The 26,879-nt window shown below is 42.4% G+C and overlaps 1 protein-coding gene across 1 annotated transcript in view; it reads right to left on the reverse strand.

Moving 5' to 3' along the window:
* Positions 1 to 704: 704 nt before the first annotated feature.
* The window catches only part of LOC139663302 (nephrocystin-4-like), a 31,474-nt gene continuing 5,299 nt past the window's right edge, over positions 705 to 26,879 (reverse strand). Inside the window, exons 5-13 of the mRNA XM_071541936.1 lie at positions 18,792 to 18,981; positions 17,497 to 17,580; positions 12,389 to 12,545; positions 11,555 to 11,631; positions 11,137 to 11,222; positions 9,791 to 9,965; positions 8,835 to 9,014; positions 4,823 to 4,966; positions 705 to 845 (exon numbers count right to left, since the gene is read on the reverse strand). Of these exons, the coding sequence (XP_071398037.1) occupies positions 705 to 845; positions 4,823 to 4,966; positions 8,835 to 9,014; positions 9,791 to 9,965; positions 11,137 to 11,222; positions 11,555 to 11,631; positions 12,389 to 12,545; positions 17,497 to 17,580; positions 18,792 to 18,981 (1,234 nt within the window). The remainder of the gene's footprint in view (positions 846 to 4,822; positions 4,967 to 8,834; positions 9,015 to 9,790; positions 9,966 to 11,136; positions 11,223 to 11,554; positions 11,632 to 12,388; positions 12,546 to 17,496; positions 17,581 to 18,791; positions 18,982 to 26,879) is intronic.

The following is a 26,879-nucleotide window of genomic DNA, read 5'->3' on the forward strand; positions in this document are numbered from 1 at the left end:
TACCTCATTACCGCGCCGCGTCTATTAACGCCCGGTGATGAGGACGGGGGGTTGTTTGGGGCGGTGAGGGGGGGGGGGATGTCGAGAGCGAACCCCCGGCTCGCCTCAGATTAAAAACTCGGCCGTTTGAGCGGGGGGGTTTCGCCGGGTAATTACGGTCGATAAAATGTTATTGCTTTCACCTCGGCACCACCTCTGCATGGGGGGGGGGGACAAGTGTCACTATTGGGATTTGGTCTTGACGTTGACAATGCCGCAAAAGAAAAGAATTCCTGTTTATCTTTCGTTTGATTTCCATTCGTTTTCCAGTGTTTTCGGAGGATTTAGCATAAAAAAACTGTGTGTTCAAAGCTTTTTCCAGATAGCAGCCCACTCGTTTTGCATTCAGTGCGTTTGATTCGTGAAATGTGACCCTAATTCAGCAAAGCTCATCTAGGCCAAACAGAAAAGGCCTTTCCCTGTTATTACTTATACATACAGTACAGTATATCCCACCTCCCCCTAGAAAAAAAAACAAAACACAATGCGTTTGATAATAAAAATAGGAGCTTCTGTTGTAATCTGCTGTAAAAAAAAAAATTCATACACACCAAATAGCAAAATGATTGCTCGTTTGTACGCAGTTGAGTTCATTTCACGCTCATGTATAATGATTTAAAACGCATTCGACATTTGTGACTACAGCTATCCGTCGGACTCGAACATCACGAGTAGTTGACTTTCACGCAGAACGTCTCCTCCGTCTTCTCCTCCATGTTGTTCACGTAGATGAGGATCTCCACGGAGCCGGGGCTCTGGCTGGGGGCGAAGCGCAGGCCGATGGCGTAGCTCTCCCCTCCGCCGATCTGAGCAGACAGCGGGATGCCACAAATCATCGTTCACGTGTTCAGTATTTCAGAAGTGGCTGTGTTAACGTCTCAGGTTCTGCATCTGTCTAGCTAGTAGTAGTACGTACCAGATGTGACCATATCCGTGTAAGTCGACATTAAGCCTGAGATCATGGTAAAAAGCGTGCTACTTGAAATTCCCATCTGCTATTGGCTGATCTTTGGTGCCAGATCTGATGAGACATATCTCACCATCTGTTGTTCTCTATAGAAGGTGACATCATCTGGCACCAAAGATCAGCCAATAGCAGATGGCGATTTCAGTAGTATGCTTTGTAACAACGCATTATGTAATAACACCCGCATTTTGTAATAATGTCGCACTTTGTAATACACAGCCTGAACGCAATATGTAATAATTTTCCCCGCATTATGTAATAAATTATTACATATTGCGGGTGTTATTACAAAATACGGGAGTTGCACTTTTTTTTTTTGGTAATAACCAACCAAAATGGATGTCTTCATTCATAAAAATCGTTATAACATTATAACAACAATGTTTATTTTATGCATTCTAGCATGAATCATACTGACTCAAAATTCATTTTAAAAAGATACTATTAGTTCAGTAGATTAGTATCTTTCACTGGTCAAAACTACATTAAGTGTCACTGTATTCCTTAGCTTAATAGAAACTGTACTTGAGGGTTCATAGAGACATAGAAACTGCACAACACTGAGTGTTATACTGACACAAACATCTAAGTACTGGTACACACAAATGTCAGGACACACATACACATACACACCACAATATGTAATAATTTATTACAAAATGCGGGGAAATGTATTACATATTGCGTTCAAGCTATGTATTACAAAATGCAGCAGATTATTACAAAATGCGGGTGTTATTACATAATGAAGTGAAAATGTATTACATTGTGTCATGTTATTACATAATGCGTTGTTAAATGCTTTTTACCATTAGTTGTTGGGCGTGACACAGATTTGGGTTTGGGGTTTAGTTCCTCTTTAAAGGATGTTTTTGGATTTGGAGTTTCTGGACCGGTCATCTGGTTCTGTTTGTTACCTGAATGTAATACATTTACAGGGACATGTACTGAAGTGACAGCAAAGGCTTTATCAATAACCTTGTACCCACATTGCGGCTCGCCTCTAATTGCCAAATTTAATGAGTTGGCTGAAACAAGAAAATAATTACATGAAGAAACACACTGATGGTTTGCATTTTTCACTGTGCTTAACCTCTTGACTCTATACACTTTGTTTGTTTTTTTGCATCCAAATTATCTCCAGCCAGAGAGCAACTTTGATTATTCTTTTCCTCTAATGAAGGTCACTAACAATGCTCCAGTGTTCTAGTGCTTTCTTTTTTTGGGGGGGCTCACAGTGTGCGAAAGGTCTTTATTGGACCATTTTGTTTGTTTTGCCAGTATTTCAATCAGCACAACTCTCCTGCTGTTTTCTTTTAATAGCTAGCAAAGGATATATGGGTCAATTTTGAGGATTTATGCTGTAATCTTCCCCAAAAGCATAGCAGTATTGATCCCGCCTTTGCTTTTTCCCTCCTCACAACTGGTTTTATCATGGTAAGATGGTTATTTCCAAGAAGTAAAAAGTGTCTCCGCATTTCCTTAATGCTACAGGCCCCCATAAATTTGTTATAGGACACCTGGAGCCATGCTGACAAGATGGAAAACACAATGGGTTGTTTTTCTTCCCCCTCCCCCCTCCCCCCTTCTGTCTGTTTGGTGCAGTGTCCTCGGGACAGGAGCGAGGAGCGAAGTCCTTAATAGTTCATTTGGAAACGGTTTCATTCATTTCTGTGTTAATTTAAAATGCCGTGTTTCCATTTGTTTTGCCGTTTCATCATTCCTCAGCAAATGAAAGGCAATGACGCAGATGACTAGTTTACGTCTGCAGGTTTATGGACTTGTTTATGAGTGAGCGAATCTTCTATTAGAGACACGGAGGCTGATGACTTACAGAAATGAAATTATAATAATTTCAGTGTTTCCCCTATAATTGTACAGCCAACGAGAACCACCCGCCAGGCCAAAAAAAATTGTTTTTTTTAATGTAAAAAATAACGCCAAATATCCATTCATTCAGAAATCAATAATCATTTGCGTTTGGGAGCCTCTGTGCGCCGCTGTTCCGAAATGTGAGTCAGCCTCTGTGTCGTTGTCTGGGAAACTCTTAAAAACTCATAAAAACTTTTATTTTGGTTTTGGAGCACCCTTTTACACACCCACTTATCCACCCAATCGATAGCCGGCATTCACCTCTCCTGTTCCGCTCCAACCCGCTCCCTTCCAAGTAAATTTTCCAAGTAAATATGAAAAAGGTTGAGAATCACTGTTCTAAAGGAACTTACATCTATTTTATTTTTGGTCATAAGGAAATTCTGGAATGGAGCTTTGGACTCTTTTCTTTAACGGTCTTGAACTAAAGAATATTCTAATACAAATGGTGGACAATATCTGACTCCTTGTGTGTGTGTGTGTGTGTGTGTGGTGATTTTGTTTAAAGAATATTCATTTTGTCTATGGTTGCTGGTTTCAACTGTTACACAGGTTTTTCTGGGTTCATGACATGTTTGATCATTTCATGGGTCCATTGTGGGAGGTTTTGACTCTTGACTCACTTGACTTTTGACGATTTAACCTTAATACTGTCAGGCCTGATCCTGACTGGCACCCCCGGCACCAAGGAAGATAAAGTGCAGCAATGAATCATGCACACTGTGTTCATGATGTGCTAATGGTTTGCAAAGGGTCATAGTTTATACAGCTTATTTTTATGTAATAAATTCAGCTTATTAAGGCATCACTTTGTTTTAAGACTTGAATATACCGAGCGAACAAAAATTTGAACGCAAATATAAATTGCAGACCACCTGCTGTTTAGGGTTTTTTTCGGTGCGTACCACCAGGCCTGAAAAAACATTCTAGGGGAAACACTGAATTTCATAATAATAATAATTACATTCCTCCTAGTTTGTTTTGAGCAAGCAAGTAGTCAATCTTTCACTCAGAAATCAATGCCTCACGACTGGTAAGTAAAAAACATTTTCTCGCATATCTGACTTGACCAGGAAAAGACTGCGGTTAATACTAAAACGTCAGTCAAAAACTATTTTCCCCTCAAGGTTTTGATGAGTGCAAACATCCGCACAGTAGCGCGGGGCTTTGATGCCTAATCGATGTTGTTGCTGCAGCGTAGCTAGATAGTGATCCGTGACGATAGCCATAGAAGCCGGTGCAGCAAGATAGTGTTCCGCCACCCCTAGACATCATCCAGCCGGGATCAGTCGTGATTAGAGCTCAGACATTTCAAAAAAAGAATAAACGTCTCGCCTGCATTCCAACATGATTTCAAGAGCCGTTTATAATGCTTTTATAATGTTTAACATGTACTGTAGATGTGATAAAAAGCATTGAAAGTAGACAAGCCTGTGTATTGTTGATTTACTGTCATTTGCTCACGTTATGAAGCTAATTTCATCTCCCAGGTTTGTGACATTATGACTGTTAATATGCAATTACCAGCTTCTGACCAGAAAATGCTAAAAGAGAAGTTCCAGATTTAGTCAGAATGTAGTAGTTTCAAAATCCATAGAATTCCTTTTAGTGTCTTTCCAAATGCTTTCTTTATGGAGAAAGTTTCTGAGACGCCCATACTGATATTTTTGGATTGAAGCTGCCAATATGCAGTATTTTGTGCCAATATTCAATATCTTTCAGTTTGACCATTCTCAAGTATTCAGTGTTTCCCCCAGAATTTCACTCTTGTCAGGATAAATAAAAGCATCTGAAACAGCATTTAGACGACTGAAACCCATTCTAATGAAATTATGTTAGGTGGCTGATAACTCCTGCAGCCATTCCCTACCTCACGCATTTAAATAACAAGAAATGCTTAAATGAAAATAAGGTTTAAGTCCATGTGTTCCCGTCTGGTCTCACCTGGAACTTGTCTTCCTTAAACTGGAGCAGGTCCGGGTGGTCGGAGCGCAGCAGGAAGGCCTGCCTGCTGGTGTAAGGGTTGGTGTAGGTGATCCTCCTGGAGCTGCCGCGACCGCTGCCTACCGGGACACACACTTCGAATGCCTGCACACACACACACACACACAGTCAGTCACTCCAACAGTTAGGCTACGTTCAAAATTCATGCTCGATTCCAAACTGCTGCTCATATCCGATTTTTTTTTTTTTTTTTTTGGATGACTTCATATCTGTTGGAAGATGTAACTCATATCCGATAACAATATGAGCTGACAGCGATGTGGAAAAGACATGCGCTGTCAAGAAGACAATGCACGGAGTAACAATAACAAAAGATGTCACATCCGCTCCTGTAGCCGTGCTTCTATGTGGAATAGTCTTCTAGTTAACATGGAATGGACTGCAATATGGAATGAATGGACTCTTTGGACACTGCTAAATTCTAAATGCTAAAGTCAGAATCAGCAGATGATGGCACAGGCAAGAAAAAGAAAAATGGCGAAGGCAATAGTCCTCGCCTTATCTGCTCTGCTTGTTGCTACCTCCGAGAACAGAGACACATGGGTCCGGGACAGAAGCCAAGCTGCTGTGGGCACTGAATTTACGACAGTTGTCTCAGTTGAATGAAGAAGATTAAGATTGAGATTTACTTATTGAAGGTAGGCTGCACGCCTTGAGATCTGATTTTGTGATGTCCATGTGGCCCGGATCGGAATTGAAAAAAAAAAAAGTGGCTCCATGCGGCTTTTTGCTGTTCGCACTGATTAGAAAACATCAGCTGCAGTGTGGAGCCTTTGATAGTGGGTCATACAGTCAGCCAGTTAGACAGTCAGTCAGTTAGTTAGACAGTTGGTCAGAAAGTCAGACAGACAGTTCTTGTGGGGATTGGCTTTGGGTGCTGGCCTGGGATCAGCTCCCCTTAGCCTTTTCCTGACACAAGCTATTTAGGGGGCTGGAAATGTCCAACTCGCCCAGGATACGTCCCCCATCCACACCCACCCCCCACCCCCCACCCTCGGGGCCCAGGCTCAACAACAGCCACGAGCCACATAAAGAAAACTAATGACAAGAATACATTTCATTGCACTGTGATCCAGTTGAGCCGCTCAGGCCAACAAGTAAACAGCTGTGGCGATACTGAGCATGTCCACTCTCTACACACTGCCTATGCTGCACACTGTCTGCGACTTTGGCAGTTTTTCTAAATATGAATGTGTCACACTGCCTGATTAAATTAGGGTTAAAAGTTATTTGTATAGTGCTTTTTAAGATGCTCAAACCTCATTCAGAGTACAGGGCAATAAAAACACAAGATATGTACTTTCGAATGATGCACTCTAAGGATTTAGCTCTGCAATAATACCAAATAGATTTTATGGACTTTCTGCTTTAATGAAGATGATGGACTTTTGAGAACTTCGCGAACTGGTTTCAAACCCGAGACGGCGAGTACACGCTGTACATGAGGATATCCAAATAAGCACGGGATGTGATTCCGAGTCCCCGACGGCTTTGAGTCAAACGGGTATTCATCACACCGTTGCCCTTGACAGCGGGGGGGAAAGGAGAGTCATTATCAAAGTCGGATCTACCACCACGTCGGCGATAATCATAGAACGCTTGGAGTGGATTGAGAGCCCCGAAATTGACGATGACGCGAGATAAAATAAAAGTCTATGAGCCAAACCCTGTTGCGTAACGCGTGTCACACATAATATCAGACCCCCCCCCCAAAACACGAGATTCCTTTATTGCAGAAGATCTCACTGAGAAGAGTTTGTCCATTAACAATATGGAGGGGGCTGTAAATGGAGAGAAAGCCATCATAGTAATGACTCATGCAGTCGTTCTGGAGGGGGAAGTAGGTCGTTCGGGGGGGAATGGGCCAGACCGCGGCGAGCAGGTTAAAGAGCGTGGCTTTACACAGCCGTCCTAGGACACTGCTCGCCTCTCGCTGTCCCGCTCCCTCACTCTGTCTATAATAACGTGAAACAGTTCCAAAATTATGTAATTCATAAACCAATAAGGACATAGACATTGTAGAAAGCATTGTGTGGTATCTCTCTCTCTCTTTCCCTTATTTTTTCGCTGACTCTGGCCTTCAACTGCAGGTAAACTTAACACTTAAAGACTCTTAACAGACAAATGGGACACAAATGTGTGTGTGTGTGTGTGTGAGTGACTGGAAAGAAAGGACGTTTATTTTTCTTTAAAAAAAAAGTGTACAGTTGTTCCAGTAGGCTGAGATAATGCCACTTGTTTCCAGCAGTTTTAATACTCATTTTCAGTTTCTCTGATTCTAAGCATTTTGGACACTCTGAAGATTGAATGCCTTTTGAAGATGGATAGTTTTTTGCCGTTAAAGTCATAATCTAGTCTAATCTAGCAATAATTTATTGTATGATATTGGTATCGGTATCGCGTCGCATCATGTCATATTGCATCATATCGTATCATATTGTATCGTATCGTACCATATCGTATCGTATCATATCGTACCATAACATATTGTATCGTATCGTACCGTATTGTATCATCCCATATTGTATCGTACCATATTGTATCGTACCATATCATATTGTATCATATCGTATCATATTGTATTGTATCATATTGTTTCATTTCATATCGTATCATATTGTATCGTTTCGTATCGTACCATATTGTATTGTATCGTTTCGTTTCATATCGTATCATATTGTATCGTTTCATATCGTATCATATTGTATCGTTTCGTATCATATATTGTATCATATTATATCGTATCGGTATCCGTATCGTATCGCAATCCGACATTTCGTGTACATTCCTTTTCTCTGTGGCCTTCTGCTAAATCATCTGTATGTAGATGTAACAGTTGTTATCTTTATTTATTTTTTTTTTTTCTTTTATTTATGTTTTGCCTATTTTATACAAAAGTATAGAGGAAGTCTAGAGTCTAGAGGAACTCTGGTGAGTAGTTTCTCCGCTCTGACGGGATCCTCAAACCTGTATTGAGAATTGAAGGATTTCTTGGAAGTTTATAATTGTAATTGTTTAGATGATCTGTGTATTGTTCTAGAGGAACATTTACAAGTCCTATAGGGGCTGTGGGGCCTGTAGGGGGGGTAAGACCACTGGAAAGACTCTTTTGAGAGGAAAAATTGAAGGAGTCACTCTCAGAGAAGTTGTACTGGCTGACCAGAAGTGACACCAGTGTGAGAGTGACTGCTCAATATCTTTCTTTCTTTCGTTTTTAATGTCATTTTATGTATTTTTTCTGTTTTATGTGCAGCACATTGTATTTGCCTTGTGTATGAAATGTGCTATATAAATAAAGTTTACCTTGCCTTGCCTAAATCAATGTCTGTTTGTAATAGGGCTGGGCGATATGGACCAAAAATCATATCTCGGTATTTTTAGGCTGAATGGCGATACACAATATATATCTCGGTATTTTCTATGAAGTGGGCTAAATGTTCAGTTGTAAGTAGGGCTGGGCGATATGGACAAAATCAAATATCATATATCATATAAATATCATATCATATATTTTTGACCAAATACCTTGATATCGATATTGCGACAGTATTGTAGGGATGACTATTGGTGCTTTCACATAATATTTACACAATGAGATTTTTGATAAATAATCATCAGTAATGTGGATATAATGACTAAGTGGGTAAAGGCAAATAATAGAACAGCTAGAACAGTCTGGTAAATTCAGAAAATGACATCACTTTACTGTAATGCAGCCTTTAAAACCAGGAAAAGACACTTATGCCACATCACGATATTACGATATCCAAAATCTAAGACGATATCTAGTCTCATATCACGATAACGATATAATATCGATATATTGCCCAGCCCTAGTTTGTAAATATACTGTTTGATTGACAGGTGATCTCTGGTAAGTGCAGTGCAAAAACACCACAGCATTGATAAAAAAAATAAAAAAAATAAAATAAATAAATGTCCACTACTTCACCTTGGAGAGCACGGGCCGGTGGACGTTGAGGCAGAGCAGCCAGGCGGTGACGAGCCGCCGGTGCTCCACGTCCACCGCGCTGACGTACAGGAAGCGGCTGCCCGCCCGCCACGGCTGCACCCTCAGCTGGAGCTCCTGCACCGCCGCGGGGGGCAGGACGAACACGCCCGCCGGGTCCACCTGCCGAGGAGGGAGGGATGAGAAAGAGAGAGAGAGAGAGTAGAGAGACATTTTATAAGGAGAGGTAAAGGACGGAGAAAGTAACGGCACAAAGTAGTTAAAAGAGTCGAGAGAGAAATAGGGGAAACAGATTCCAGGAGAAGAGATGGGGTGAGAGAGAGGGTGAAAGGCAAAGGAGGAGGGGGGGGGGGGGGGGCAGACGATGAAAAGAGTACGAGAGAAGAGGGGAGAAAGTGACAGAGACAGAAGGGTGTGAGAATGAGATTTACTGCGCGGTTCCTTTATTCAATCTGTCGGAGAAAAAGGCAAAGCCATTCTTCCGGCGGCGGGGGCTTTATCCCGCTTCATAAGACTTCTTCCTTTTTTTTTTTTTTTTTTCTTCTTCCCGACGCGGCGAGCTAACCTGCCTGAGAGTCACATCAAAGCGTCCGGTGAAATCTTTTAAAAAAAAAAAAATACATCTGTCGACTTTTCCAGCCAATAACCCCACGAAAACACGTTTGGATCGTATGTGACAGTTCAATTTTTCTTTTTTTTTTTTTTTCTTTTTTTTTGGGAGGGGGGGTGGGGGGGGTGGTGGAGTAATATGCGATGCCCTTTTAGTTCTCCGTCAGAAGCGTTGTCAGAGTCTCCCTCCCACCTCTTGTACCCAGTTATGAATAAGAAAAGATCTGTTAAAAAATGGATGGAGGGCGTTTTTTTTTTTCATATGTTCCCGGAGCAGACGGCCTATTGTTAACTGTTTGGGGTGGCGAGGGGGGGGGGGGGGAACGTACCTCGATCTCCCGCGGGTGCGAGGAGAAGCACTTGACCTTGCGAGCGGCCTGCTTGCCCCCCCGCAGCACCAGCGACTGACAGCTCTGCTGGCCGGTCACGCAGCTGACGTCCACCCGCTCCAGGAAGTGCACGTAAATCTGCCAGATCTGGGAGGGGGCCGCCGTCCACTTATCGCTGCGGAGAGGAGAGAAAAAACATCATCATCAACATCATCACCCCCCCCCTCGAGTCCCGGCGGAGAGGCTGACCCCCCACCCCCCCCCCCCGCCGCCGTCGAGGAAGAGCAGCCTTGACTTTGACGGCTCTGAGTAGGAGGTGGTGGAGTGACCCTGTTCAGCCCTCTTGGAAGACAATAGCACTTCACAGAGTCTCATACTCAAGAGAAATCTGAATTAGGCTTCGACTGCACTGCAAAAAAAAATCTCAATCTTAATAAGTCGTTTAGTATTATTGAGTCCCAAAATCGTAATTTTCTTCAAACAAGTCAAGACGTCTGCCAATGGCGTTAGATCATGTCACTTGTTTCCAATGCCGATCAATTTGTGTGGAGAATTTTGTAGAATCAAGTGTCATTTTCTTGAGAGCAGTGCAGTGATCTGCCTTATTCTGACATTTTCGTTTAAAGATACTGACACTCATTTCTAGAAAATTCCCGAAACAAGTGGAGTGATCTCACTCCACAGAATTTGTCTCTTGGTTTAAGAAAAATAAGATTTCAAGGTTGAATATGAGACTAAATGACTTAAGATGGTTGTGTTTTGCGGTGTGATATGGGGTTTTGAAGGCTCATACAATACAGATATTTTTAGATTGAAGCTGCCAATAGCTGCTACTTTAAGCTGATATTGAATATTAACTAGAATTTTCCATTGAAACCCAGGATAAAAGAAGAAGAAGAACATATTCATGCATGTTTGTGTGGAATCCGATCAAAATGTCTCATTAGAATCACCTTAGGTTCAGGGCTTCCCATAGACAATGAGTGTAGTTATTGATCAATTCTGCAATGAACATGTAATCAAGCAAACTGCATCATATCCATCACATCAGAGTTGGACGACACTGACTGGACCAGATATCTGATTTTTCATAAAAGGCCAATATCGACCCCATATGTCAATAAACCCATATATTGATCTAACCCTAATGTAGTTTTAGAAGAATTAGAGAACCGGCTCTGGCACAGAAGTCAATCAGGCCGCCAATCCCCTATCTGATTAGTTAATTAAATTCAGCCTGCATGAACAATTTAATTAGTCCCAAAAAAAGACCCGTTTCCTCAGGCTGAGTTGTGTTTATTTGTGTGCGGCGTATACGGTGTGCCTAAACGGTAAATCATACATACGTGAAAACCATAACGAAGAACATTTTTATGTGCGGACTGGGACTTCCCGGCACTTTCAAGTACACATCCTGCGGCTCTCCCGGTGCCTAGACAGAAAAAAAGAAACACACACATAAAAGGCAGAAAGAGGTTTTAAAAAAAAAAATGGAAACCTTCCCCATTACCACTTTCAAAGCGTGCGGCGTGGCGCGAGGGCAACGTCTTTTGTGTATCAAAAAAGCTGAGTTTAAAAAGAAAAAAAATGTCATTTCAATTCATGACAAAGACGGCTACAATAAAGCGCCCTCCCCCCTCCCCTCCAACTCGACAGAAGTTACTCTTTAGGCAATCGGTTCGGTAATTAATCCCCTGCCAATTTCAGCCTGGCCCGATTTTTTTTTTTTTCAGCAGGGGGAAGTGAAAATCGCCGCTCTCTCACCAACATCCGTGTCTGGCAGATGACGTTGGGGTCGCTGCAGCGCACGGAAACGCGGGTCCCGGCGTCTGGGTCTCCGACTGCTCAAAGGAAGGAGAGAGAGAGACGGCAGACTTAATGGCGTGATAACTGCCGAGATGTAGAAGGAGGTGACACCGGAGTTCACCTCGCAGTTTGAAGTCATTCAGTCTAATATTGAGTCCTACTTTTCTTCGAATAAGTGAAACAATCTGCCACCGGGATGAGATCGTTTCACTCGTTTCTGATGCAAATCAACTCCGTTTCGAGAATGTTCCAGAGTCAAGTGTCATTTTCTTGATAGTAGTGCAGTGATCCGCCTTAGATATTGACTCTCATTTCTAGAAAATTCCTGAAACAAGTGAAACTGCATTTGAAACAAGTGAAATTATCTCAGCCCAGTAGCAGATTTTTTCACTTGTTTTAAGAAGATTAGGACTTTAGGACTCAATAACAGACTAAATGACTTATTAAGATACATGTTAAGAGAGTCGGATATGAGCTATGTGGTGACTTCAGTGTATCTGTTGACAATGGAGTTACCAATCACCAATGCAATCTAAAAACTGAGCTAAAAAAAAATCTAAATGAAACAACAATATTGATAATATAAAAGGACAAGAAACAAGACTCCAACCAAATGCTTTCTGTAGATTTCTTCATCACGCTCAAAGAAATCAGAAATAACTTTGCTTAACACTTGGAACTCTCTCTAACATCCTCCACCCTACCCAGTCCTGACACAGTGTGGGGGGGGGGAGGGGGGGTGGGGAAGCTGTGGGGCAGGTGTCACGGGGTGCAGAGGGTAACCGGTGTCACCTGCGGGGTCGTGCCAGGGCGGCAGGCGGATGGCCTTCTTGAGGAAGCAGAGCTCGGGGTGGTAGAGTCGGAAAGCCTGGTCGACCACGTGGGGCGTCGGCTCCACGCTCACCTGGCAGATGGCCATGGGCTTGCCGTCCTCCGCTTTGAAGGTCACCTGCGGGGCCCGGGGGGGGGGGGGTCAAAGGTCAGCGCTGTCAGCATCATGATGAGGGATTTTAAAAGGTCCAGTGCAATGAGAGTTGCATATCCCAATCTCATGGTGGTTACAGATACAAGGGAAGACATTTTAATATAAATAAATGTCTGATTGCTATAACACAATAGTGATTCTATATATACAGTTCATGAAAGCTTTGACATTTGCTGTTCTAAACACCTGGTGTTTCCTGTATGTTTGGAATAGATAGAAGAAGAAGAACTGGGTAATTAGCATGAGCAGTGATAGCCACCATGGCTGAACAGACAAAGAAAAGAGAAACTCAAACTGCATCAGCAGAAAATCCAAGCTCCGCCCACACTGTTTGATTGACAGGTGATCTCTGGGAAGTGCATCACAGCAATGAAGCTGAGCACCAAAGATGGAGACAAAAAAAAAAAAAAAAAACATGATCTTGAGGATTACCACTTTAATATTGGAACCATCAGTCTACTTCCCAGTGTAAATGATGTCAAATATACCCAGATTTGAATTAATTATTGGTCAACATGCTCTGATTAGTTGACAGTATGCGTGGTTAATGAGGTGCCCAGTAGCCTGACAGTAGCCAGCTGGCTACTTCACACTGCTTTACGCTTTGATGGCACTGACTGGCAGCCAATACCAGTTACTGCTGCCGTTCGCCAGGCTGACAGACAGACCTGAAGCTTCTGATTGACATGACTTTATTCCGTCGTTCACCGTCTTTAAATTTTCTCATGCCAAAAACATTTCAAGGATTCGGTGTGTCCCCCGGAGTTTTCCTCTTGGCAGGGTCGGGGAAAGCCTCTGAAGCAGCACAGAGCATCGCGGGACACTAAAAACTCTCCACTGAAAGCCACACTAATGAAGGTGGGTCAGCGCTCCTCAAGTCATAGTGAGGCAGGTTTCACTGCAGACGCCTGAAGCTGTGAAGGAAAGTCCTCCCACACCACACTGGAATGATTTCCCTGGTCAGACATCTGATAAAGAAATAATGATAATAAAAACATACAGACTGGCAGGGAGAAAGCTCCATCATATCAGAGGTGGGTGACACTGACTGGTCGATATCTGATTTTTATTAAAAGGCCAATATTGGTCCGTGTAACTCTAGATTCTGACTAAAACAAGATGCTACATCCAGAGCAAGACCGATGTGCCTGCCTCTGCTGGCACCAGGCCACGGCTCAACTACATGGTCTGGGACAAGATAACTGCTGTACTCTTCCTGTCTCTAACCAGTACTGTGCTGTCAGTGCTGTGTGTGTGTGCGTGTGTGTGTGTGAGACCTTCAAAGAATACTGGGCCCTGTGGCTATGGGAAGCATAACACATTCAGAGAATACCTAAACTCTAATTCCTTAACTCTTTAGAGAAATACAGCCGTGATATTGCCATGTTGTGTTTTTTTTTTCTCAGGCATTTCAGCTCTGAACAACATATAGAAGTTTTGAAAAAGCAGCCTTTAAGAAGTTGAGTTTGATTAAAAAATTCACCAGAGATGATGGAGCTGCTCAGTAGAATATAAAAGTTGGCTTCAATCCGACTACTGAACCCCCCACAGACCAACTGAATAAGCTTTGAAGTCTGCTGCATTAAAATAGCCCCCAGGATCTCTGTAAATGAACACAAATGTATTCATACGTATGCGCTAATTACATCGTTATATATGACAGCCTGTATATACACACAGCAACATATGCTAACATGGGATAATTGCTAACCCATCATAAACCAATGTTTGCTGGGCCAACTTACATGATATAATATGGACATACAGTAGCTCTAGACGGGGTTGAGGAGTAACAGGTTACATGTAACTGGATTACAGTAATCTGGATTCAGGAAAAGAGTTACTACCAGATTACATACTTTAAAGAGTAAAGAGACTAAAGAGTACCTGCTTATCTAACCATGTTTGAAGGGAAGAAGACAGTTAGACTGTGTAATCTGACACAAGGAGACAATTGTAAACCGCTTAAAAAGATGGTGGACACTTGATGCGGATGTGAAAAACACTATTCAAATTCAAATTATAGTCAGCAAATTGTTTTTCGTTTAAGTGCATATTCTATGGATTATGGCAGCAAAGTAACAATAATAATACATTTCATTTGTATAGAGATTTTCTAAATACTCAGACGCTTTACATAGTAAACGAGATGCACAAAAAACAAAAGAAACACTACACTATCAATGAATAAGACAGTGAATAAAACCCTTTTAAATATTAATAAAATCATGGCAAACAGAACAAGCGAGAGAGGCTAGGGAGAAGGCCATGGGGCCGAATGAGAATTAGAGATCAAAAGCAGGTAATCCGATGGCAACTGGCTGGTTGGTTATACTACTATAAAATGAGGAAAACTCTGTCCGTCTGTCTGTCTGCATCCATTTTGCTCCTCAATGGGTTGGCCAATCAATCTGAAACTGCACATGGGCGTTGGCATAGGCAGGGACTGACAAAGCTGATTTTTCCATTTTGGCAAGTCTGCACAGAGTTGTGGGGGCGCGCATCCCCGGGTATGGACTAGTTCCACTGGTTACATGACAGATGACACAATTTCCTGAGCGGGAAATCAGCACATTTTGCAGGTCACCTTCCCATTCTTAGTCCCAAAACTCGAGCCCTGACAAACAAAAATGTCCAAATCGTGGATGTGTCAAGATTTACGGGCCCATGCTGTCATGCAGGAGCGGCCCGTCTCTGGCTCTGGTGATGTGCGCCGCTGACTGACAGCGGAGCCAGCGCTGGCATCCTGACAGCTCTGGCTGTTTGGGGGGTGGGGGGGGGCTTGTCAGTTTTTAGCGTGACACGGATTTGATCCAGACCTGACCTCTCCGACCTCTTGACAGGATTCCGGCTCAGAGCAGGCTGACACACGCGCTTACAGTAGGCGGACACGCCGGGCCTGGCAGATCGGCAGATATTGCGTCACCCCGTGTAACAGGCGAGCGCTTCGGGGGATCGTGCTCGACGTGAACAGCAGGATCGTGGCAGGGCGAGTTAGCGTGGAGGTGGTGGTTTGAGAGAAAACTGCTGGATGGCTTGTTTTTAGCGACAAAAAAGGCTGTGCCAATAATGCTAACCTAGATAAATGTCTGTAAAGAGAGAGGAGAAATTCATAAAGAACAGAAGTTAATTTTGATGGCTGTAGGCTACAGGGGCTACAAAATGCATTGCCTCCTCTAAGAGCAGTGGTTCTCAACGTGGGGTTCGGGGACCACCGGGGGTCCTTGAGGGGGTTCCAAGGGGTCCCCAGCAAATTGATGAATTGCTAAACTTCAGCATTATTTCATTTACAAGACGTTAACACAATTAGAGAATGTAGAAGAATGACTGTTTTGCTCATAGTTTCACTGTTATCTCTCTACTAACAATACAGATAGTCATGGAATTCTGGACAAAATCATATCTAACAATAAAAATAGATTTGATTTGGGTCTGAGAGACAAAATGTCATCATATAGGGGTCCTACTGTGGCTCTAATGTGGACTAAATTAGGGGTGAAAAAGGTTGAGAATCACTGCTCTAGAGGAGATGTGGAGCACACTGTCTCTACAGCACATCCAAACAAGCCCGTCCGTTGTTTCCCCCCCTCCTCCAAGCTTCTGGTAACATATTATGAACGCATGACCAAGCGCATTAAATGGAAAAATAACTCTCAGAGTAATGTATGCACGGTTCATTTAAAGTAGATTAGCCAGACGCGTCGGGCCGTCCTCCGATCGGAGATAGTTTAACTCTCGCGCTTTGACATTTGCCAGTTGGAGAAGACAAACAATGTTCAGGAAGATAAAAGTGATTTTCAGCATATAATTTTGCTTGACAAAGTTGTCGAGCGAGTGTAACTTTTTGAAATAGTTGACACTTCAAAGTCTTCTTTTTGTCGGCGCTGTGGCTGTGTGGGAGGGAGGGGAGGGAGGAGGCGGCGCACTGCCACTCCTCAGAGGGCTGTGTGTGTGTGTGTGTGTGTGTGTGTGTGATATTAAATTCAGGGATGTAGTTCAGGGTAAACCCGCCGAAACTCAATTTACAAAGCTTTTTATTTGCGTAATAAAGGTTAGGTGGGTTTGCCCTCCGCTTTATAGGTGGACACATATCTTTCTGAGGTAAATTCAGAGTATACATCACAGTTAGTGGTGTCAAACGGATGGAAGATATATGAGGATAGGGTCTTTAAAAGAAGAAAAGGCATTAATTCATTTTTTTCCTCCCATTATAATTGATTTCTGTTTATATTGGTGGCTGTATTTAACAAAATCAGTCACAATTCCATGGATAAACTGACTACATATTAAAAGAAATAGAATCTGTAATGAATATTGACTTTTAAGCTGCACAACAAGGTAGAGAGTGCTACATTTGGGTATATCCAGTGAAAATCTACTAGAAGACTAAGGTGTATGTTCTGCTCAAGGCCAACGCCAAAACATGCTTTTTCACTGTATCAGCCAATGGATTAAAGGCTTTTAAGTATTTCAGGAAGAGTGCCTTGGATTTGCTTTCCTTCAAGATATTATTTTTTTTGTTTGACTGCTCTGCACACCACCAGCATCAGATACAGGCCTAAGACTGATATGCCAGGAGTAGTAAAAAACAGCCTACATTCAAATAACCAGCGACTCCAATGGTAATTTTTTGCTCACATAATTTAGCAAAAAGGCAGGTTAGATTATTCTTTTCTCATTCTGCATGAAAAAAAAAATGGATCTAAATTTGAAACATAAAAACCGCTAGGAGGTAGGAGGTTCTTACTGTAGGAAGGAAAACCTACATCCTCATTGCAACCCAGATCCATTGTTTACTATAATTCCAGCCTGAAGACAAACAAACTATGGATTGAGCACCAGAACACTAGAGGAGGTGGTGAAGATGGTCCAGAAAACAGAAAATAGGAGATGAAGCAGAAGCAGCGCTCCATACCTTGATGGTCTTGGCCAACACGATATTGGACGGATTCTTCTTAGCCATCTGAGAACTTCTGCCCATAGGTAGGAAGCTGGGTCCCTGTGAGGTTTTGATAAGAAACCAAACGGCTATCAAAATGGATTATCTATCAAACACGTGCAAAGAAAAAAACATATATAAATTACATCTACCCATCATTCAAGACAACTGGAACATGAATGTAAATGATAAACAGCTGCTTATAACCAAAGGGCAAAAAACGGCAGTCATGTATCGGAGATAAGAGCAAAGCCTATGTAAATGACATTTATCTTGAACCGTCCTTATAGCGCCTACCACATCAAATGAATGAATGGGTTGCCTATCTCATATGCATAATTTGCCCTTGGAATAGATAAACTACGGTTAATCCTTCAGGTTTATGGGGAATACCCGGCTATCCCGAAGCGACATTTATTTCAATGAAATGTCAACTTTAATCACTGCTTCCCCTTTTATTCCCACAGTGTTCTTCTACCGAAATGCACAGTGCAAATCAATTTGAAAAATTGACATTTCATTGAACCCCAATCCCTTATTCTCAAAAATCATTTCCGAATGATACTCAATGGAGCTGTGCGTTGGTGTGATATCATAAATTCAAAGGTGGGAGTCAATCTTTCTTCTCTGGCGATGGAGACCGTTCCAATAATTACCATTCTTACAACATGGCTTTTACAGAAATCAAAGGGATTTTAGCAAAGTAAGGGTTAGACCGATGTATGGGTTTGACAATATGTTGAGATGATATTGGGTTTTTATTAAATATTGGAAATCAGTCAGTCAGTGTCGTCCACCACCGATATAATGGAGGTTCCTCCATAACTACAGCTACATAAAAACCTGTAAAACCTAGAATGTAACTTTATTTTCTTTGCACATTTTATTTTGTTCACTTGATTGTTCAATGATGTTTTTTTCTAAATGAATTCTTCATTTAAAGACAATAATGTATCCCCTACCATTGAACCTTGCCTTAAAGAGCTGCAAACCCTAAAAGAGTTTCATTAGCTGGGTTCCATAATGATCTAAACGTTGTTTCAGAGGCTATTCCACACTGACAAGAATACGATTCTGGGGGAAGCACCAAATATTTGTCCATTTGTGGCACGAAAAAGGTCAAATTTAAAGAAACTGATGATTATGAGCGCAAAATATTAGCATCAGCCTTTAAACCCATCTTGGTCAAACCCAAATTCTCCAGTACTTGATTTTGTGTCTCTTACTGGCCTAACCCACTCATCAACGATAACCGATGGGAGCCACCGTACCTGAAGGGCCATGGTGTGGTCGCAGAGGAAGCTCTGGTATTTCAGGGGGATGTGGATGCTCTCCTTGGGCCGGAGGTAAACCCTGGGCCCCGGGACGCCCTCCTCCAGGTGGAACATGTTCTCCTCCAGCGGGGTGGGTGTTTTGGTTAACGCCTTGAAGTACCGCCATTCCTCCGTGTCGGTGATGACACTGGGGGGGGGGGGGGGGGGGGGGGGTAAGAAGAACACGAGGAAGATAAATGCAGGTTCGTCTGTATCTTTAAAGGCTCCGTCCAGGATCACAGCTGGGCTTGTTATTCAAGAAAAGTATGACTTAAAAGTATTAAAAGTATTACTCAATTTGTAATACTCCACTTGAGTATTACTCAATTATTACTCAAATGTATTACTGAATACTTATTTTATTATTTCAAAAGTAAGGCTCTATTGAAAGTTGAAGGAGGATTAATCAATGCAAATGTCTTGGAACAGCAGAGCTATTTAAGGTGGCAGTAAACATCAGTATTATGCTGTTATATAAAGTATAGGTTTTTAGTTAAGTTAATTATGTCAATCACTCATTTTCAATAACACAACATTGAGTCAAGATTAGCTTCAATCAAACATGTTTTGCATTTACATTTTCACAGCAAGACGCACAATCACTGGGGAAATTAAGTTGGGCCAATCAAAAGATATTTGTGTTTTTGAAGAAAGGATTAAATAAATACCACCGAGAAGAAATGAATAAAATCAGCGATTAGCCTAATGAACAATCCGATGATATCCTTTGCATTCACACCTGGGTCTATGCGTGCTCGTTGTCTGTATTCTGTCCACATTGTGACACACTTTCTCCAAACTATCTCTAAACTTCCTCCAGACTTTCTCCAGACTTGCTCCAAACTTTCTCCAAACTTTCTCCAGGCTTTCTCCAAACGTTCTCCAGACTTTCTCCAAACTTTCTCGTGACTTTCTCCAAACCTTCTCCAGACTTGCTCCAGACTTTCTCCAAACCTTCTCCAGACTTGCTCCAAACGTTCTTCAGACTTTCTCCAAACGTTCTCCAAACTTTCTTGTGACTTTCTCCAAACCTTCTCCAGACTTGCTCCAGACTTTCTCCAAACCTTCTCCAGACTTGCTACAAAGGTTCTCCAGACTTTCTCCAAACGTTCTCCAGGCTTTCTCCAAACATTCTCCAGACTTTCTCCAAACTTTCTCGTGACTTTCTCCAGACTTGCTCCAGACTTTCTCCAAACCTTCTCCAGACTTGCTCCAAACGTTCTTCAGACTTTCTCCAACCCTTCTCCAGACTTGCTCCAGACTTTCTCCAAACCTTCTCCAGACTTGCTCCAAACGTTCTTCAGACTTTCTACAAACGTTCTCCAGACTTTCTCCAAACGTTCTCCAGGCTTTCTCCAAACGTTCTCGACTTTCTCCAAACTTTCTCGTGACTTTCTCCAAACCTTCTCCAGACTTGCTCCAGATTTTCTCCAAACCTTCTCCAGACTTGCTCCAAACGTTCTTCAGACTTTCTCCAAACCTTCTCCAGACTTGCTCCAGACTTTCTCCAAACCTTCTCCAGACTTGCTCCAAACGTTCTTCAGACTTTCTACAAACCTTCTCCAGACTTGCTCCAGACTTTCTCCAAACTTTCTCCAGACTTGCTCCAAACTGGTGGTGGGGGAGGAGGTCAACAAAAATAAGCATGGCGGGTTTAGGGTCATTAGATGTGATACTGTACAGCCTGGATTTACTTTTCATTTGAGGAGAAAAAGGATTCTTTCACAACACTATCGCAGCAAAAAAATAAGCATGGCGGGTTTAGGGTCATTAGATGTGATACTGTACAGCCTGGATTTACTTTTCATTTGAGGAGAAAAAGGATTCTTTCACAACACTATCGCAGCAAAAAAAGGCCCTGTCGTTGTTTCTGTTGCCTCCTACGAGAGGCAACAGAAAACATTTTTGCTGCGATAGTGTTTGCAAACTTCATAGCTGCTACAGTGACTCCTTCACTATATGGCTGAGGGAAGGAGCGATGACTAGTGGGATCCTGCTGGTGTCCTTCGGTGAAGCTGAGCGGATGGCAAACTTCAGAGTGAGTCATTATTTTCTCACAAATGCAAACACAAAAATATCAGTGAGATGGAGAAAGGAATGCTTGGGGAACCCAAAGCAATAATAGAAGGGCTTCCTGTATTGGTGCTGGAGAGAACTGTGGCTACATTTGAATTTGACTAATATTCAGGATACTTAAGTATTCTGTTTATATGAGCTGGCACACAATAACCACACAATAACCCGGAAAACCTCTTATCTCGGCTATGAGAAACCTGGATGAGGCACCTGGGACATTCTGTTATTATCTGGGATACTGACATAGCTAAACATTTAATTCTGTTTCCCCATTGGTTTTTGTGTTCTGCAAAAGCTCAAGGTAGTAAAGTACTTTTTTACATTTTACTTTGGGTACAGAGATAGAGAAATATGCGAGAGTGGGTTACCGAAGGTGCACATAAACAGCCTTCACCAGGTTTAGAACTGCTTCACCACTTATTCCTACAAAATGCCCTGTGGGCGGGGGGTGGGGATGGGGGGCAGCAAGTAGTGCAAATAAATTTTTCAGAATTGACATTTCATTGAACCACAATCCCTTATTCTCAAAAATAATTTCCTATTGATTCTCAATGGAGCTGTGTATCAATTAGTGTGACATGCTAAATTAGTGGGAAGGAGTAATCCTTCTTCCTGGCGATGGCAGTCAGTGGTAAAATGCTCCTTTATACAAATCTCAACTCACCAACTCACTTTAAACTCAGGACTCAAATACATTTCACATGTGGCCCTAATCCTCTTCCGTACTTTTATAGAAAACAGTGATTTCTAGCTATGTAAAGTTGACTGTATGGCCAAAATTAGAAGCAAGCCAACTTTCAAAGGTCTACAGTCAATGCACAGATCACAATGCTTGGCTTTCAATTACTGACAGCAGCTTTCATAAAAGGGTATAGAGGTCAACGTAAGCCCCCCTCAATCCCCATCAAATGGATTTCCAGGGAGAAAGCAACAGGAAAAGATAACACATTCTAACAGAAGGAAGTCATTTTTTTTCCCTCATCCACTCTCTTTCCCCTTTCTTTCAGTGCAAAAATTTCACACACAAATGCATAAAGGGAAGTGCTGCTTTAAACTTCAAAGGTTCCACCCCATGGGCATGGAGAGGGGAATTTCTCTCAATAGGAGATGGAGAATTCAAGTCAATTCACTGAACCTTAGTTGGAGGTTCTCACCTGTCCGCCGGGATCAAACAACTTTGCATGGAGCTTATTATGAGAACAAAGAGTGTGTGTGTGTGTGTGTGTGTGTGTGTTGGGGGGGGGTGGTGGTGGTGGTGGTGGGGGGGGTACTCCTCCAACTGTAGGGAGGCAGCACAGATGAAACAACATGAGATGTTGGTACTTGAGAAAGGTAGGGGGGCAAAAGGGGAAAAAAAGTAGCAAAGATACGGACAATGATAGGAACATCAAGAGGGAAAGCTGAATGAACAAGGAGTTGAGAAATCACGCAACAGAAGAGGGGTAGACAGATTGCGAGAGAGAGAGAGAGAGAGAGAGGGAGAGAGATAAGAGAGAAAGAGAAATCTCTGCAGGAAAGTAGCTGAGGTACTACAGAGCTATCCCAGCTTCCCCTCTGCTCGCCGGCAGCCATGGGCTGGCGTGGGTCCCGGTGAGGCCAAGCGTAAAGCGTAGCCATGCAAAATGGATGGCAACAGGTAGCGAACGTGTTCTCTCCGTCAAGAGGAGCCTTTGGGCTGGAAATCACTGCAGCAAAAAAAAAAAAAGGAAACAACATCAAAGCTAGAGCTCGCCAAGCCTTTCTCCAAGCGCTCTCCTCTCAAAGCTCCGACTTCGGATTTCAGGTTGTGGTTCAATCTTGTTTTTTTTCCAGCTTGTTTTGCGGAGGAGAAAACGGGGCAACTGCAGGCCCTGGTTTGCGTCCTCAAGAAGCCTCCTTGTCAAACACTGGCTGAAATATTGATGAGGAAAAAACAGTGGAGCGTTGCCTCAGTGCGCTGACCCAGCCGTAGTTCATAACGGGGGTACAGCGGGCAAGCGCATCAAACGGAGGAGGTTGCTTGTTTGTTTGCACAATCCTTGTCTCTTGGAAGAGGCGGCAGGCAGTTTGGTGTGAAAAAAAATAAATAAATAAAAGATGTCATGTCGCTTATCAAACAAGCACAACCAGTGGATTCTGTATATTCCCATGGCACATTCGCGTTAATTACATATAGACCTAATTAATGATCACGATTCGCCATCAGAGTATGTTTATTCTTGGCATCATTAAAAGATATGTATCAACATGTATCACAGCAGTCCATGTACTGACTAATCTATGAAGAACACAGAAGAAAGTAACTGTAATAACTGTCACTTGAACTGTACTGGCCAAGTCAAATCATTAATGAAATATCTTGTTCACTTTGGTGTGCACTCACTCCATGCAATATCAGTCTAACCCTAGTGACATCATCCAAATTAATTTTAGGAGAAGAGGATTGTGGGACACACATTTAAAACTACATTTTCACAATAAGACGCCTTCCACTTCTACTAATATAGAGATAATTAAGTTCTTAATAAAGAACATGATTTGATTTGTGAGAATGTTTTTTATCACACACAGTAACAAAGTTTAATAGTGTCCCGGTCAGGGTGGGAAATTCATTTTGCAATCAATAATTAAGCAATATTACACGAGAGGGTGAGCTTTACCGTCATTATTGGCACTTCAGTGATGCTTACGGACCTGACCGCATCACTGTCATGCCAATAATGACGGTAAAGCTCACCCTCTCGTGTAATATTGCGATTATACAACGGTTACCAACAAAATAAAAGATATAATCAAATTGTATTCATATTGTGGGGCAATTCGCTCTCAAAATAAAAAACTTTTTGCTAGTGTTATCACCGTTTCCCTGGAAATACATGGGGTCTGACTAATAACTGGAAAACAATCAGTCACGTCAGTAGACTCCTATGTAATGGAACCTAGTTTACTACTCCAGCAAGTAGGGGAGCCTTAGTAACGACCTAGCAACAGAGACGATTTCTAGTCCCTGTTGAGTCAGCCAGCCAACTTGAGCTAATGCTTTCTAGAGATCGTGGGATTTCCCAAACTGAATAAATACCACACATATAAACACAAAACTGCCTTGCTAGCTCAATCTTGTTGTAACTAAGATATCTGCTGAAAATTTTTTTCTTTCCATGGACAGATTTAGCTGCTACGTCCGCGAACTTCACCGACTCACCGGCACAGCTGATGGAGGATGCCAGAGCGTCTGGTAACATCAAGGCTGAACAGAGTTATATTTAAATATATTGTATGATAATATATGGCAGAGTAATATTTTTAGTGATGAGTACAGCTAGGTGTGCTGTCATGCTGATTTGATCACGTTCTAAATGTCTAGTTGACCAATCAGATTGCTTGGTCGGAACTACCTGTGGTATAATAACACATAATCAACAGTACATACTATACAATACAGTTTCTTTGGCCACAATTTCTCCTCCTTCACTTCCTGCAATGCACCACCTCTCTTATTATCTGTGTCTGCTGGCCTCTAAACTCCAACAATATGTCACCGCATTCTGCTTTCAGTTTGACAGTCGTATCAGGGAGGACGAGCTAAACTGACGTAGTGGGCGGTGAGGTTTCTATTTCATGTTTTCCTCGGTAACGAGATTTCATATCGAAACAATTTATTTTCAAACTACGAGGCTAAGTGTGCTGCCCGGGAGTGGTAATGACGAGTCCTATTTAATGTTTTCCTTGGTAACAAGATTTCATATCAGAAGTATTTGTTTTCAGACTATGTTGCTAAGTAAGGTGCCTGGGGTGTTCACAGGCCTGGATGTAAACAGAGGGCAGTGCGTAAGTGTCACTGTGGGAGCACGCTTAGTAATGGCTCTGCTAGCTGCTGATTTGTTTCCCCCCGGTTTGGGCAAACTTTGTTAACTTGCTCAGTATCACCCACATTGCCGGTTGTGGGTGTTAAAGGAACACTCGTTGCAAACGTTTACATCGTTATCTTTATGTATTTTCCATAAGGATAACATTCAATTAGCCAACACATCCCCAAGAACAACCCCCAGTGTCCACCAGACCAGTGGTTTGTCCACGTGGGGTCCGGGGACCACCAGGGGTTCTTGAGGGGGTTCCAGGGGGCCCCCAGTAAATTGGTGAATTGTTAAACTTCACCATTATTTCATTTACAAGAAGTTAACACAATTATTAGAGAATGTAGAAGAATGACTGTTTTGAATTCGTAGTTTCACTGTTATCTCTCTACCTACAATACAAATAGTCATGGAATTCTGGACAAAATCTTATCTTACAATAAAAATATTCTCAGATTTGGGTCCAAGAGACAAAATCTCGTAAAAATGGGGGTCCGTGGCTCTAATGTGGACTACATTAGGGGTCCTTGATATGAAAAAGGTTGAGAATCACTGCACCAGACCCATCAGTCATCAGCGGACAGAAAAGAGTGAAGTGCAATACAGCCTTCTTAGGTTTTGATTGCTAATCTCTGCCTCCCATGAGCAGAGCTCCACAAACTCCATTCACCACAAAACAAACACAAAACTTAGTCGCTTGGCTCAGCTTGACTAAATTAGTAATTGAGATGGCAACCCAAAATTTCACAGTGGAAAACTTTCCGGACGACTACACAGTGACTGCTGGTGTTTGTGTTCCAACCCAAATGGAATCACTTTGCTGTAATGAATTTAATCATGGGCAGTTTTTGATGGATGGATGCAGAGAGAGCTGTGTGTCTGTCTTCACACAAATGTTTTGCTTCTCATTTGGATCCAGGTGTTTTGGAGACCGTTTCAGGATCCCACAATTAACTGGAGGAGACTATCAAAACCAGCAGGACTAAGTGGGCCGGTGACCCGTGGAGTAAGTATTTTAACGCCGTTACCACATCAAGCTATCATTACGTTTCAACCGCCAATATCTGATCGATAACAAATATCCATCAAAATCATCCAGTGTAAAATGCAAGCTGCCTACCCAAATATTTGAATTTAGATTTAAATGTAGATTTAAAAAAATGACTCGCCGATGTGAAAATGGTGAAAACTCTCTCCTCCTTTTCTCTTCCTCCTTACATCCCAGCATCCCAGCGCCAGCATGTTTACCGCCAGGTGGTCCACGAAGTCCACAATAGCGGCGGCAGAGGTTCCCTTTGATTTCCCACCCTGGTCCCGGTGTTGACTGAAGTGTCTCATTCTGACTGACAGACATGAATTTGGCTCTCGAAAAACCACGGCGGCGTGGTAAATAGGTATCAAATGGAGGAGGTTTCTTGTTTATTTACACGTTGCTTGGCTCTTGGAAGAGGCGGCAGACAGTTTGGTGTAGAAAGTGTCACGTCGCCTCGTCAGAAAATAAGACCCCAGCGAGCCGAGCAAGCGAAAAGGACAGATGTAGTGATTGCTGATCCTCAATTAGACCCGGTAGGCCCGGTGGCCGAGCTAATGCCATAATGATTCATCCGCGGTGCACTCCAAGCCTTTGTTGATCAACACGATCAACATGATGTATGTTAATCCAAACCACAGGCATGAGCGGAATCCATAACAGAGGACTATGGGTAAGGGGGGATTAGCATCGGTGCTAACAGAGGGAAACAAACATTGAATGGAAAACAAGAACGAGTGATCCTGGCTACATTAGCCATAATGACAGATATGTTTGGATTAAAGGGGGTATTTAGCATTTTGCCAGCATTATGCCTGCATCTATGTCAAGGACAATCGATTGTGGTGCTGCAGGAGCTGGACTGGTTCTTTGTTCTGTGTGCCTATGTGTGTGACAAATAGAGCGAAATGTAAAAACGGAGTGCTGAAAATGTGGCTAATAGCACTGAAAATATCAGAATGCATCTAATTTATTCATACACGAACACAGACACACATACTGTCTCAAAACTGAATAAAACAAATTTAAAGACTTATTAAAAACACGATGTCTCGAAACTGAATGAAACAAATTCAGACACTAAATAATGCACGCACACCGACCCAC

Source organism: Centroberyx affinis, unplaced genomic scaffold, assembly GCF_046629955.1.
Source record: "Centroberyx affinis isolate AG114_WGS23_722 - 3 ecotype Tasmania unplaced genomic scaffold, CSIRO-AGI_Caff_v1 ptg003975l_1, whole genome shotgun sequence".
Classification (NCBI taxonomy): Eukaryota; Metazoa; Chordata; class Actinopteri; order Beryciformes; family Berycidae; genus Centroberyx; species Centroberyx affinis.